The 14,666-nt window shown below is 39.6% G+C and overlaps 1 protein-coding gene across 11 annotated transcripts in view; it reads right to left on the bottom strand.

Annotated features, from left to right (window-relative positions):
* Positions 1 to 14,666, bottom strand: part of LOC146517997 (neuron navigator 1-like) — an 86,928-nt gene that overhangs the window by 24,829 nt on the left and 47,433 nt on the right. For 9 of the 11 annotated variants that reach the window (XM_085161357.1, XM_085161355.1, XM_085161361.1 and 6 more), the window contains 2 exons: positions 13,963 to 14,065; positions 11,485 to 11,844 (listed from right to left, as the gene is read on the bottom strand). In XM_085161357.1, coding sequence (XP_085017483.1) covers positions 11,485 to 11,844; positions 13,963 to 14,065 — 463 coding nt within the window. The other 2 variants (XM_085161364.1, XM_085161363.1) reach the window with 2 other exon arrangements.

Below are 14,666 nucleotides of genomic sequence, written 5' to 3'. Positions count from 1 at the left end.
AGGCTTCTCAGGGACCGTCCTTTGATAATATTCTAACTATCATATCAGATTAAATAGCACACGGGAGGGAGGAAGCATCTTGTAGGTCAATTTGGTTATGTGTCTGCAAAGTTTCGGCTTAAAAAAAGAATAACGATGTGGCTCCTGGGAGCGCATGACTGTAGCTGAATGAGTGGTGAAGACATCCTTCATTATACAGATAGCTGTGGTAGCAGCGCTCCCGTGTCCTCCAAGAATAAAACTGCGTTTTTCCACAGATGCTATAACTTCAACTGCAAAAACAATGTCTGATCGTGACATTTAACTTCACGGCGCAAAATGTTACAGGTGAACGGCAAAAGTCAAATAATTAAAAATAATATATTAATTAGATTTCATCGATTACACTTTTATGCTATTACACTGATGCTCAAAAATAACGTCATATTTAGAAGAATTGAAATCCATTGAAAAGCTTCATTTCTTCGCGTATATCAGCGTCGGGGGCAAATAAAGGCAGATAATGTGCCAACGGCGATTAAATATTAATGATACATTACCTTGGAGTTAAAAGGAAAGTCCTCCTTGCTCGTGTCGCCGGCTGCAGCGGTGGCACTTTACCGACCAAAACACGCCCGCTCATTTGTGACTTGTACAGGTTTAGAGTGAGCGCAGAGTCACTCCGCGAGCAAAGACCCCTGTTCCCTCATTCAGCTAGAGGAAAAGTAGCGTGTCTCTCAGCATTCGAGCAACACCCCCTCCCATAAAGGCAAAAAAAGAAAACGAACGAGGAGATCATAGAGACCCCGATAGCTGCTCAGTCCTCAGCGAGACAACGACCAATTGCCGTGGAGCGGAGTGGTAGTCATGGCAACTCCAATTACTCCCTATGGTGTAATCCTTTACTTCGCCCCATGTAATCCGAATACTTTGATTTATGTTTCGGCTTCACCTGAAGCGCTAATTACCTTAAAAAGATTCTCCCAATGAGTCTAAGTATACCGTTATCATTTGTTTCTTCTAAAATATGAATTTTACTTTTCATGTCTATAATAAAGAACATCTTAAAAGTCAGGTATGCATAGCAAAACCTGAGAGGGTTTATAGAAGATGGAAACAGCTGCAAGGTCTGAAGAGTGGAGCCCAGTTCACGATTGCTTTGAACTTTAATGGCCAGCAGGGGCGACGCTTCTGGTTGTAAAAAAAACGATTTTACAAGTCTGTGGGAAAACCACCACCAATGTCCATTGACCTATGGCCTCTCTAAACCCTTCACTGATGTGCAGATGAGCTTTTGTTAGTTTCAAACATAATGAATATATCAATATGTTCATTTTGTTAGTTAGGATCCCCATTAGAGTCATAAAGGCAGATAATGCAAGGCTATACTTAAGCAGAGCATACTCTGAGCATTTTTGTTTGGTCGGTTGTTTGGTTTTGTTTTTTAATAAACACTGGATGGATGCATGGGTTCTTTTTAAAAAACAGTTTTAACTTTGTTGTATCATTATCAGAAGCATCGAATGTGTTAATAACAACAACAACAACAGCAATAATAATAATAGCAATATTGATTTTCACCAATTGTACATGTGGCTGTACAACAACTAAATACCAGACTCAAAACATTTCTTGTCTGTTGCATAAGCCAAAAAAGTATGTTTTTTTTTTTTTTTAAATAATGCATTAAATATGCACGAAATAGAGTAATAAATGATTCACCTTTTTTGCATTCCATTGTGCTCCCCCCCTCTTCCAAATGCAGTAAAATGAACAGACACCAACTATAATTGGCAGGCTGAGAGCAGACTTTCTTAATCCTCTGATGGATGCCATGTACGTTACCCATTATGGCAGCATAAACAATATCAGCATTAATACTAATGAGCTTAGCTACATATTATAGATACACTGCCACTAGGCCTACAAGAAGAAGGAAGATTTGAGAGGTTGCTTTTAGCAACATGGGGTGCTGTAAATAATGCAATAGTGCAAGCTCCTTGCATAATTTTGATTGATTGCGTCAAAAAAATGGTTACAAGGACGTGTTCCAATGGAAATTTTCCACTTTAGTCATAAGAACAGGGTGATCTTGATGTATATTAAGAGTGTCTTGGTGTAAATTTGTTTTGGAGTCCCTCTTTTCTCTAGTATCCAACAACTGCTGAATGGTGCTTATTGTTCATATAAAACTTCAGAATCACTCATATCCACTGACTTCAGTGCAAACAAAGTCAATCGTAGAGCTGAAAGAAATCTTTTAAACATGCTTACAAAAGGACTAAGAATTTTTAAAAAGACTATGTAAACAGATATTTCTATACTTTGACTTCTTTTTACATTAAGGAGAAAAGATTATCATGATGAATTTCCCTAAAGATGTTTAACTTCTAAGGCCTAGTTGGAAAAAAGTCATTCCAAGGTAAGGCTTGAATCACTGTGAGTGCAACCGCAAGCCCACAATGACACAAGGACCTCCACTGAGGCATGGGTAGCCTTGAAAGGCCTCCCTCCCCCTTTCATTGGCAGAGGTGATGATCTCACCAGATCTCAGCTCTGTAAACCTCTCCAGGAGGTAACAGCTCTATGGACCAAGAAAGCCCCATGCACCCTGTCCACATCATCAGTTACAAATCAGTTCAGTGTGTGCCTAACAACAATAATTTACATTTGAAATGCAGTAGCAATACACTTTATATGCAACATGACAATAAATCATTGCCAATTTCAAAAAGTGGAAAAAACAAATATATAGGACATGCAGAAAGAAAAAGAAGATTTTCCACATTGGGGAATATTTCAGAGCCAGCTTAAATGGAATTTTAAAGGACAGTGGTTTTACTTTTTGAGAAAAATAAACAGCTATACTGCCGTCAGCCTGAATCCCAGACATAAAGGCATCCCTTAAAATATCTTTAGCAGAATGAGATTCAAACCTGATACAATCTTGTTTTGTCTGTCTCCTTTTCATATCCGTGACTCTATCTACTGAAAAGCTTTTCAGTAGATAGAGAAGCTTCTCAGACTGTGGCCCTTTGCGTTTTGCTTACAAACAACATGAAACATTATGTTTAAATACCTGTTGGTGACTTCTAAACTTTCCTTTCAAATAGCTAAACACTTATGATTATTTAGTTGCTTAAAATAGTGAAATGATCTGAACTGTTTACGGTGCAAGAAAGACGTGTGTTACTCACATCTCCTGTTTATCTCAGCCAGGCCACAGTGGTAATAAACAAGATGACATCCAAAAAGCCTTGAAGTCATGTTTGTGCTGTAGAGTAACAGCTGTCCGGCACTGATAACCACATGGCATGTGTAAGAAACATCCTTTGTACATTTGCTTACATGGAAAGTTATTGAGTAATTATGCCACCATAAGTATTTACAGACTCATAAAGTGCAGATTAAACCCATCTGAGAGAAACAAAGCACCTTGTTTTTTTTTTACTGAGCCAGAAAACCATTTTCAGGATTCGACCTCTACTGTTGTGATATTTGATCTAAATCATTTGTACCATATTTCTCTGGTGCAGTAAAGTGTGTTGCATTGTGCAAGACTAAAAACTGATGAGAAATGAACAGGTTCTATCTCTGTCAGTGGCGAGATGTCTCTTCAGTTTGAATTCATCAGTAAAGACTGGCATCCAAATTAGTAGCAAACTGAATAATGTGGATGTCATAATAAGAGTTCATGTAAGCATTTCCCCCCTGAGGGAAAACAAGCATCACGGTAGCTTTTCATTATAAGTCTGCACCGTATCCAAGTAGGTGAACTCAGTAATGGTCAAAGAGACTGATAGAAATAGACCTGAATGAAAGCTGTGAGTCCAGCAATGTGGTGCAATGACATTTGATTTCCAGCAGGAGGCACAATGATTTCAAGCTGTGCCTGCTATGGCTACAGTTTAATGTACATGCTCTGCAGCTGTGTTTTAAAATGAGGCACCACTTGGCATTTAGAAAAAAAGCAGGACTTTGATTTTGAGACCTTTGATGGCGAGAAAGAGCCGACATTCCTCTGTTGTGTGCGTTCAGCTCAGAAGTACAATGTGGGAAACTGCTTTAGAAAGACAGCTCTGTGTTCAGTGATTTATGTCTGCTTAAATATCATTCATTCAGAGAGACTGCAGATGAAAAAGTTATGCATCTCAGATCTTCGCAGCCCCCAATTCTGATCTGTATTGAGGTTGACCATAACTACGCAAATAGGACTGGGCAGCCTTCGGCACAGAGCAGTGGCACATCAGTAAAGCAAATGGGCCTGGGATGCATCAGTGACCGTCTCAGAGACTGCAGCTGACCTATCTCTTCAGATCCCCAGAAAATGTATTTGTCGTCGGATTATTGGACTGGAAAATTAATGTACCATCTCCATCGACCTCATAGGAGACTTCCACCTCAAAGACACAGCAAACGATATAGACACCACACCTAATTCTGAGGCTTTCAGTCCTTTTGGTGCCACATTTACAGCCTGATAGTGTGGAAATCTGTGCTGTGCTGGTATTATGACATTGTATTGTTTCATTGTTTTGTCCTGCACTCTGTTTTTAGTTTCTTATTAATATGGCACTTAACTCTGATCTTGAACTGCTTACTGTCTGAGTAATGCAACTTGTGTACCAGGAGAGTTGAAGCAGAACCAAATCCAATATAAAGCAAATACATTTTAAATTAAAAAGACTTCAATAGTCATATTCAAAAGCGGATAATCTGACAACTCCCACTCTGAAAAAATATATATAGTGGGGAATCACAGATTAACAAATGCCATAAGATTCCCGTTTTTAAACATACCGTTGTGGGGGGAAAAAGTTGATGTATCACATTTTCCACTTGGGGCTGAGTTTAAACACCATCTGAATTCAAACTGTGCACACAGACGACCACACGCAGACATGATACACGGATGATTCATCCTCCCTGGGTGTTGCAATAATCGTCCATTATTCACATGGCTGAGGACGATGGTGAAGGTGGAAGTACACTGGTGTTGGGGGAGTCAGTATGTTAGTGACCAAACGAGCTCCATATTGACCCCAGATGCGTTCGAGCTGCTGACTTTGGAAGAATGAGTGCACTATTTATCTGTCCTACTCAACAGTAACACAAAGGACAGTATAATGGAGATTGCTTTTTTTCCATTATTGCCTCCCTGTTAACCATTTTGAAACAAATTCAAATTAACTTAGCTTAAAAATGTGTGTAGTAGACAGAATCAAGAAAATCAAATCCCTTTTTATTGAGCTCTAGCCCATAAATGACAAACTCCATGTGCTAGCTCACTAAACTGTAATACCAGCAATGCCTGTGGGGAACCAGAATAGAAAAAGCCAAAGACCAACTCTTGAGCAAATGTGTTTAAGTGGGTTTTAAAAAACGTGTTAGGCCTCAACTGTCGAGGAAGCACTTGGTGACAATAGAAAGGTCCAGCCCAGTCGGGAAAGGGAAATTGAATGCAGACTAGCATGGGCATCTATCCAGGATCAGAGGACTGCAGCAAACCCTGTGCGCATTAGAGAATGTACTTGCCGACACACATAGTTTCCATAAAGCTGTGAAATGTTTTAAAAATTAGAAAACTGCACTCACTTTCACACACGCCAAGCCTTTAATCATGGAAATGGTGAGCAAACTAAGTTTTTATCCCACTATATATAGCAAGGCAAAGATAGCAATGACATACATTCAGTATTTAAAAGGGACCAAAGGTCCAAAAGAGGGGGAATAAAGCTAAAATTATTGTTCCCCACATTTATTTTCATAGTAAATCACGGTTATCATCCAATAATGCAAACAGAAATACAAACAATGCCCTTTCATACAAGCACCTGTCCCCCAAAACGCCAGATATAAAACAATCTGGTGGTTATCATGCTGTCTTTACATCAGCTTCTCGTTGTCTTTCGATTATTCTCTCATTTTTTCTTTGCATATTTCGTTCACCCTTTCTCGCCATATCTCAAACAAGCCAGCACAGAATGCACATACACATCCTCCACGCATACATCAAATCAGCAGCTATCACACTGACACACAAGGCAGCCCCATCACTGGGTCAGTGGAAGACGGTTGCCATGGCAGCACATCCAGAGCCATGTTGCCGCATGATCAGAAGGGTGATGCTGCTGAACCAGCCCCCTGTCTCTGCTCTGCTCTAGCAGTAATAAAGAAAGACATTATCACGGACACAACGGAAAGAGATAAACTATTATGTTACTCTTGTTTTCAGACGCCGTATTTCAGGACGCCGTATATGAAGCAACTCTAATGATATTGTGTTATTTATGAGGTTACAACATTCGATAAATTTGCCCATTTGCTAATAAAACCATTTATGTACTATTTATTCAAGTCTTATGACAATGGTAACAGCAATGGCTTAAAGCAGGGAAAAGAAATTAATCACAGAAATAACAGTGTCTTGAGTCTGTTACAGCTTTAAAGCACTGAATACTCAAGAGCTTACTGTTTTGGTTTAGTAACTGCTTTAAGTGAAAAAGCTTTGATAAACTAACTGTACATGCCCAGCATCAAGCAGCAGACAGATCAAAATGAATCTGGCTGACCGAGTTATGATTCCAAATGATGGCTGTGTCTGCTGGATGATGTATTTGCCGCATTGTATTTGATGTATTGATTTTATTTTAATGTGTTTACAGCCTCCTTATCTATTCCTGAAAAAAAACAAAGCTAATATAGAAAACTGTATGTGTAAGAGCAACAAATAATGACTGGCACTTAATTATAAAAGTTACATTTTTTTTTTCAATAGTTCAAAATGAGTCTCCTAGCCAATGAAAAGCTTATGGTTATGTTTTATTAGAGGTGAGGTATCTCACATTTTCTATTTCTCATATTAAGAGACTGAGGAAAGGCATAAAAACCTTTCCTTGTTAAGAAAAAAAAAGACAGAAAAAAGAAAACTGACCTCAGATTCTTGTGGTTATCAGTAGCTCATTATTGAATTTAAGTGCCCTTTGCTCTACTGTAAGAAAAAAAACATAATTGGAAAGCAGTCGAAAGGTTAAAACCTATTTGCTTTTCTCCTCTTCCAGTTTAAGGTTTTCAAACTGTTTATCTTCTGAGAAAATACAAAAATGAGGCTTTATTTATCCCATTACGTAATTTCTTTAATGAGCATCTGTATTCGACATGAAAAGCTTGCTTACATACACTGCAGCTGAATGTCTGTAAAACATCAACCATAACTAACTCAACACCACTAAAAATCACACTGAATGCTGAACAGGAGTCATAATGTAAATACCAGATACGGAAACAACCGCCATCAATATAATGTGATTACTGGTCCACTCATAAACCAACCTCTCAAAATATGGCTTTTAATGGGATGATATCATATAAGTGATGGTTAAAAACTGGCAATATGGTGTGAAGAAGGCAGCCACAGGAAACATTTATGATTCCTGACGTGGTCAAGGCTAAATAAGAAGCCAGCTCAACATACTAATGTAAGCTGAAACACAGCAACTCACTTCCTGAGCAGTGCTAGTGAAATGAGAAAAACTCTTGTTAGCTTCACTGCCAGCCAACATTTCAAGCAGACATCGAGTCTACTGAGGGCAAAATGGAAAATGATGTACAATTTTGTTATTACACTGTATGTAATTATGGCAATTTTAGTTGTAACTGAATGTAAACATCATTTTAGGAGAGAACAGTCAAGAAGAAAACTTGCAGAAATGGGACATGGACTGGTACTTCTTTACCTCTACTAAATTTTGAGCACTCAAAAGTCTCATTTGCGCAATCACACACACATTCATACAGAGCTTTTATCTATACCTAATGGAGAAGAGGAGGTGAAGACAAGATCTAAGTGCTTTCAGGATTGCCATCTTGGTGTTTTAAAACCAGATGCGTCGAGCGAGGGTGGATTTGGCTAAGAAACACAGAGAGCATGCGTGTCCATATGGTAGTAACTTCAAAATCACAAGGTAGGGCCTCTTTAAAGCTCAGCCTGCTTGATCATTCTTTTTGACTGCAATTTATAAAATTACCTCATGATGTTTTAAACAGCACCTGAAACTATTAACTGAGATGACAAAGGAAGGAAGCTGAGGATGATTAGAAGATATGCTTCACTTTTCCAACCTGTAAGCCATGTCCAACTTTACATAAGTCTACACCACTACATGGCCAGTGCTAAATCGCAGAGAGACAAAGTAACCAGTTAATGAAGAAAGTTGTACAAAGGCTCAAACATTTTTTCCCCCGGTGCTGGTTTTTGCCAATCAAGTATTCAACACCAATTCAAATACCAAAGAAACTAAAGAACAAACCGTCTGCCTGTAGATTTATTACACACACATCTTATCTTAAAGACCTAATAGCACTTGTGGTTTCAGACCTCCCTTCTGTGGAACCAGCTCCCAATTTGGATTTGAGAAACATCCTCTCCCAAAGCTGCTGGGGGCTTTCCAGGATACTCTGAGTGTCTCTTCTTCACTCACCTTTTTTCATGTGTTTATACCCCATTCTGCATTTAATCATTAGTTATTATTAGTCTCTTGCTCTCTTCTTCTACTGTCTTTTTTCCTGTCTTCATGGCAGGTGGGTGCCCCTCCCTGAGCATGGTTTTGATGGAGGTTTCTTCCTGTTAAAAGGAAGTTTTTCTTTCCCACTGTCACCAACTGCTAGGGAGTCATCTGACTGTTTGTATTTTCCTCTGTATTCGTTTAGGGTCTTTAAGTTACAGTATAAAGAACTTTGAGGTGAATGTTGTTGCAATTTGGTGTTATTTAAATGAATTAAATTGAAGTAAACTGGATTGCTGAGCTAGAGATGCTGGACTCCACACTATAAGTGTTCCTATAGTGTTCCCTATAGGAACACTTCATTGTTTCTATAGGGCTCAGAAATTCAATAATGCCATTCCATCTCCTTTGTATTAGTGATTTGACAAAAAACGATGGATTATATCACAGCAAAGTCTGCCAGATTGTCTTTGTTCCACAGAGTATACAATATCAGTGTACAAACACTGATTATGAAGTGTTAAGTCATTAATATTTCATTAACTGTAGGTGTACACTGCACTGTTGGATGGCTTAAGATTAGAATGGTGACAAATGGAAGCAGCAGAACTGCACCTGTATATCCCCAGATCGTCTTGTTTGTCTTTAGAGAGGGTATGTATCCTTTCTTTGTAATTAAATTAGGACAAACCATCTTATAATTAGGTTACATGTTGCAGCTTTCTCTCAGACTTCTCCTGTCTGAAGAAGGCTGGAGCTGATGAGGAGACTGACTTATGTATCAGGTTATTGATGATGAAGACACACCGTAGCAGTGATAACGGTCTTTGTGAACATCTTATGTAAGCAGTGCTCCCTGGTGTGGATTAATCAATATCCATTACGCCTTGACCAATGTGCTGCAGTACCATTAGACTTGTTAGTCTTAACAACATGCCTTTTGTTTTATAATTTTTACAGTTGACTCAGTTTTCCATTTCTAGCCCATTTCTCTTGAGCCTTCAGGACTGTTTTTACATGATCTAAGTATTACATACTACAACTGCATTAGTGATTTGACATTCTCAATGTGCCATTCATATCTAGCTGATTATATGGGTGCTCATTTCAGATCAATACGTTTTATGAAAATGTAAAACTGGGGCCTTACTGAAAGGGGAGCAGAAATGGCACCTCTCCTTACAGTCGATTTTCAGTGGGTTTCCATGGTTACGCGGGAGGAGCCTGATCTATTTTCAAGAGCTGGTAGCTTCTCAATGAGCTGAACTGTAAGTGTGTGACAGGGGATGTGGAGTAAATGCAAATGCATCACAGAGAATACTGTAAAAAAAAATAATAAATACATAAATTAGAGCATGTGCTGCAGCGCCTGCTTCAGAAACTGGATTAGCTTGTTATCTACACCAAAGGGTGTTGGTATGTTTCTGCGGCACAATTCATTCTTGATATAGAGCATTAGCACCCTATTACTCCTGCAGTCACGTCCAAGCCAACAAACCAGAAGGATTTCAACCTTCCAACTACAGTATAAGCACGAACGTTAGTCAGGTTAGAGAGAAAACAGCACAAAATATTTCTGTTTCCTGGTATGTTTTGTAGAGTGAGTGACCTGTTATTACGCATAACAGGAGGCATATCCATAGCATGCTTTGGGTATAAATGGTAAAAATGCTCTATGGGGACCCGTTTTTCCCATCAAGAGTTCTTCCAGTCACCTTGAAAGCATGTCTAGGGATTGCTGACTTTGGTGGCCTAAAACAGAGAGCACGATGAGGCATTCTAAAACGAGTGTTACATAAAATGATTAGCATCTTTGCTGCCTGCGGTGTCAAAAAGCAGAGGTGAGGCTCTCCGCTCACCTCTCGAATGAATTTGAAACACCCCAGCAGAGCTACTGCAGCGAGAAACAAGGAGAAATACAGGGCAGATTTAAATGGACACTTTTAGTGCATGGATGTTACTGTGAGGAATGGACCCATTTGACATAATCCCCGTTTAATCCTGGCCTTATCAGCCTTCTGCTGCTTGATCTTTTTTCACCTCTCTCCTTCAAATTAACCATCTATCTTCACTTGTGAAGCCAGTTCTCCATGTTAATTTCATTTAATTTAGCCCTGCTCTAGTTTGCATTTTCTTCTTCTATGCTCCAATTTCTACTCATCTAAACTGTGCCTCACTTCCTCTCGTCTCCTTAGTGCACATAGTAAGAACGTGACCTGGCATGCAGGGCCTTTGGAGTGCTCCAGAGAGCTTAAGTCCCACTGCATGTGCAACCGTGATAAAGCTTCTACACTGGAGAAGTGTCCTGGATTCTTCCCCTCTCTCTCACGCTCACTGTCAGCTGTCAAGTTGTGAGTGGGAATTAGATAAAGAATGTGAGATGAGGGAATCACGGAAGATGGAAAGTGAGTGAGAAGATGAGCAAAAAAACTGCACAGGTGCAGCTTTCTACATATGTCATCGGAGCTATTTAGTGCATCTGTATATACTGTGTCTCTTTTCAAGATTCCAACACCACAGAAATGAGGGAGTGTTTACTGTGTGACTGAGAAAGCCCCAGATAACTTCTCTCCTCAGTGAAAAAGTTAAAAGAAGCTTTCCACATGGTCAGCAAAAACAGGCTCAGACAATGTCTCGGGCAGTTTGAGAAGTCCTTAAAGTGCAAGAAAATACCAAACACGTCTATAGAGATTGCTGATGACAGCTCTCTGATAAGCCCGCCAAGCAACATCAGGCTCCAGCAACAAAGAGAAATTCATGATGTCGACGTGAAAAGTTTCCTTCATGAAGGTTTTTTTTTAACCAGCAAAATATGCACACATTTGCAAATGAGGACTGATAGTATGAGGTAATGTCCAGCATTTCAAGAAGAGTGCCTACTTATTAAAATGCAGCTGAGCTTCTCATTGACCTTCTTAAGGTAGAAAGATGGAGGACAAACCAGTATGCACCATCTGCAGCAAACTATTGCTTCATGTTCTCATTTTTTAAGTGCTCTTACCCGTTAGCCAGGTTGTCATCATCATCATCTGGCAGGCTCTTTCCTAGAAGGTCAGTGTCACTCAGGTAACCAGACTTGAGATCGGGATCATCAACATCAAGGCTTTCTATGAGCTCAATACGAGACGTGGTGCTGAGACGACTGGAGCAGCGAGCAGGCATTGTATGGGCTGTGTACTGGGAACCACTCTTACTTCCCTGGTATCCGCCACCTGTGGAGGATGGGGCATCGCCAGCTTGAAGACGAGGGCTGGCCTGGCCGTGGCGCCAGGAAAGAGGCGATGAGCGGTTGGATAGGCTGGATATGCTGCGAGCATTGGTTTCATCGCTGTCATAGCCCACATTGCTGCTGTCCAGACAGCTAGAAAGACACACAGGGAGAGGGTCAGGGTGGTTTACAAACATGTTCAAAGCAATTGGTTAACAGTCTTGTCCCGAAAGAAACATAAAAGACAGACTCCAGATGTGCACAGCACACCCAGAAAACTTCTCTCTTTTTTCTTCTGAGTTTCTCTTCAAAGAAACCAAGAGTGGCATTCAGTCGCTCTTGACCTAGATACACCAGTTGTGTTGTATCAAGTTAAGGGAGTAAAACTAGAAAAGATGCTGCTTAGGAGAAGACTAAAAGATGGATAAATTGATATCTCCGTGTTGCATTGTATATAGCATTTCTCTCTCTTCTCTCTGTTTCTTCAATATACTGCTTTTGTGTACCAGGAAGTATTCCAGGTTAGCAAGGACTCTGCTTTTCAGGACCACACACAGAAAATATTAATAAAAATTTTCTCTGTTGTAAGTGGGTCAGAATTAGAAACGTCCTCCAAATGGCTAGGAGCGTCTACTGTGTCTGTCGATTACATAACTAGATGAACCGAGTCACCCAAATAAATATTGCAGTACCCACGACCATGCAAGTATTTTTATCCATTCTTCGTGGATAATTCATCAACCTGAAGGCTGAGAATTTCTGCATTTGTCAGTGACTTTAAAATACTATGATGATGAAAATTACAGGACGGTCCTGCAAGCAGCCATTAACAATGTTTCAGGTCAGTCATTGATTAACTGAAGTCCTTTTGATAGCTGCCTAAGAAAGATTTAGCGTGCAATCACACAAATGAGTATTTACTATAATCACAACTCTTTGTTAAACAACATGTTTCAAAGAGATTGAGCAGAGCAATTACATTAAAACTAAAAAGCTTTAAAGCAGCACTTCTCAACTTTCTGGTATAATAACAGCCATCACTAAACAAGATTAAGTTTATGGGCCAAACAGCCTCTTTAGACATCTAAAAGACAGAATAGCATCGCCCTGTGTGGGATAGACTCTGGATGGACAGAACTGAAAACATTAGTGCTAAACTTTTCCATATCTGTTAGTCTCCAACTCCGTCAATTATTTTGCAGGTAGTTTATAATAGTTTGTAATCAGTGCCATGATGCACATGTGGGTGTTTAGAACTAAATCTTTGTTATAGATAAGGCATAAGACATTACTTATCCAAGAGAGTTTTAAAATATAGAGGCAATGGGTTTGGTACTAAAATGATGTAAAGAAGGAAGGTAAGAAAATAGGGAAGGGCTGCAGCATTTTTTTTTAAACATGTGGAAACAAATGGAAATGCAGCACATAAGGCAAAAACAGATTGTACAAGTCAATAATGCTGAGGTCTGGACTCTGGGGAGGCTAGTTCATGACTGTATCTTTCTGTTTAGTTATGCTTTTATGTTTTTGGCAGTGTGTTTAGGATCACTGACATGTTGAAAAATGAAGCAATTTCTAATCAGATGCTTTCCAGATGATATTGGATCAAAATCTGGTATTTTATAAGACCAACACCTTTGGGTGAAATGCAGCACTAAACCATGACACAAGTTCAATTATCTGTACAGTTCTCTGTAGACACTGACTGTTTTATTTCTCCCCTGACCTCCTCCGTACATACTGACAATGATTTGAACTAAAAATCTCCCATTTGTTTTCATCACTCAATGTGACCTGTTGCCACTGATTTTCAGTCTAGTATTTGTGTAATTTGTTATCCCTCAGCCCTTTCTCATTGTTTCCCTTGCTGAAAAATAACTTGAGAAGATTTTTGGTAACACTTTAGCAAACACTCGCTGGATCAACTGAAGGTCAGTCTAATCTCTCTAAGTCTTATCTCAGGTTTTTTTTTTTTGTATCTCTGCTGTAGATAGTTTTTTAGGCTTGCCACTTCTTCTTTTGTCCTCAAAACTGCACACCATGCAGATATATGCCACCAAGAATTACCTTCTTGGTGCAATAAACCAATTCTCTGTTATCTTGTTACCAAGTGGCAACACTGTAAGCAGCCACACTACAACTGCTTACACATGATTATGTTATGTATCAATCCAGCAGGGTCTAAGTGTGTTTTTTTCACTTTAAACTGATTTTAATAAATGGATTTATCTCATAATTTTATCAATACATGTATATATATACTTTACTTACCTATGGCTCATCTGGGAGCCCCGCAGACTTGACATTGTATCTTCTAAATTCTGGCGTAGGTCAAGGACATTCTGCACGGTCCGCTTCCTCTGGGACTCAGGGTCTGTGGGTGAATGATGCAGAAGCAAAGGTTATAAAACATTTAGACGATCACAATAAAAGCCAGACACACAGTGTTCTGAGCTTAGTTTTTAATGTTGAGTCATCTCCATATGCATGTTCTTCCTTTTATTATTTGTATTTGGACTACTGTGACCTGCATCCTCTGTGTAAGAACACCTCCCATGCTTGTTCACATCATTAAGCAGACAAATGTTACTCCATAGGCAGCTTCACCATGGCAACCCCTGCTCTACCCCCCACTGAACTGATGTGGTACAGCCTAAAAATGCACCATTGGAAGGCTGCCATTGACTTTGACCTGCCACCAGGGGGATTCATGCCACACCAGGATCGCTTTTACTTTCTTTCTAGAGATTTTCTGATCTGCTGAGCATTACCTCAGAGTCACTCGGTTCAAAGTAATACAGCTAACTATAAGCTGAACTGCAGCCAGAACAGTTTCAGTGAAGGTCAGCTTATTTGGACTATACTCTGTGCACTGCAAAATATAGAGTCAGTGGGTTGTGACCGTGTCAAATCAATATTACAGTACAATTAGGAGCGCTGTTGTGGTAGCTGTAACAAACGAGAGAAACCCCCTG

Source organism: Neolamprologus multifasciatus, chromosome 5 (assembly GCF_963576455.1).
Source record: "Neolamprologus multifasciatus chromosome 5, fNeoMul1.2, whole genome shotgun sequence".
Lineage (NCBI taxonomy): Eukaryota > Metazoa > Chordata > Actinopteri > Cichliformes > Cichlidae > Neolamprologus > Neolamprologus multifasciatus.
The sequence above is the reverse complement of the archived record's forward strand: the minus strand, read 5'-3'. Positions and strand labels throughout refer to the sequence as shown.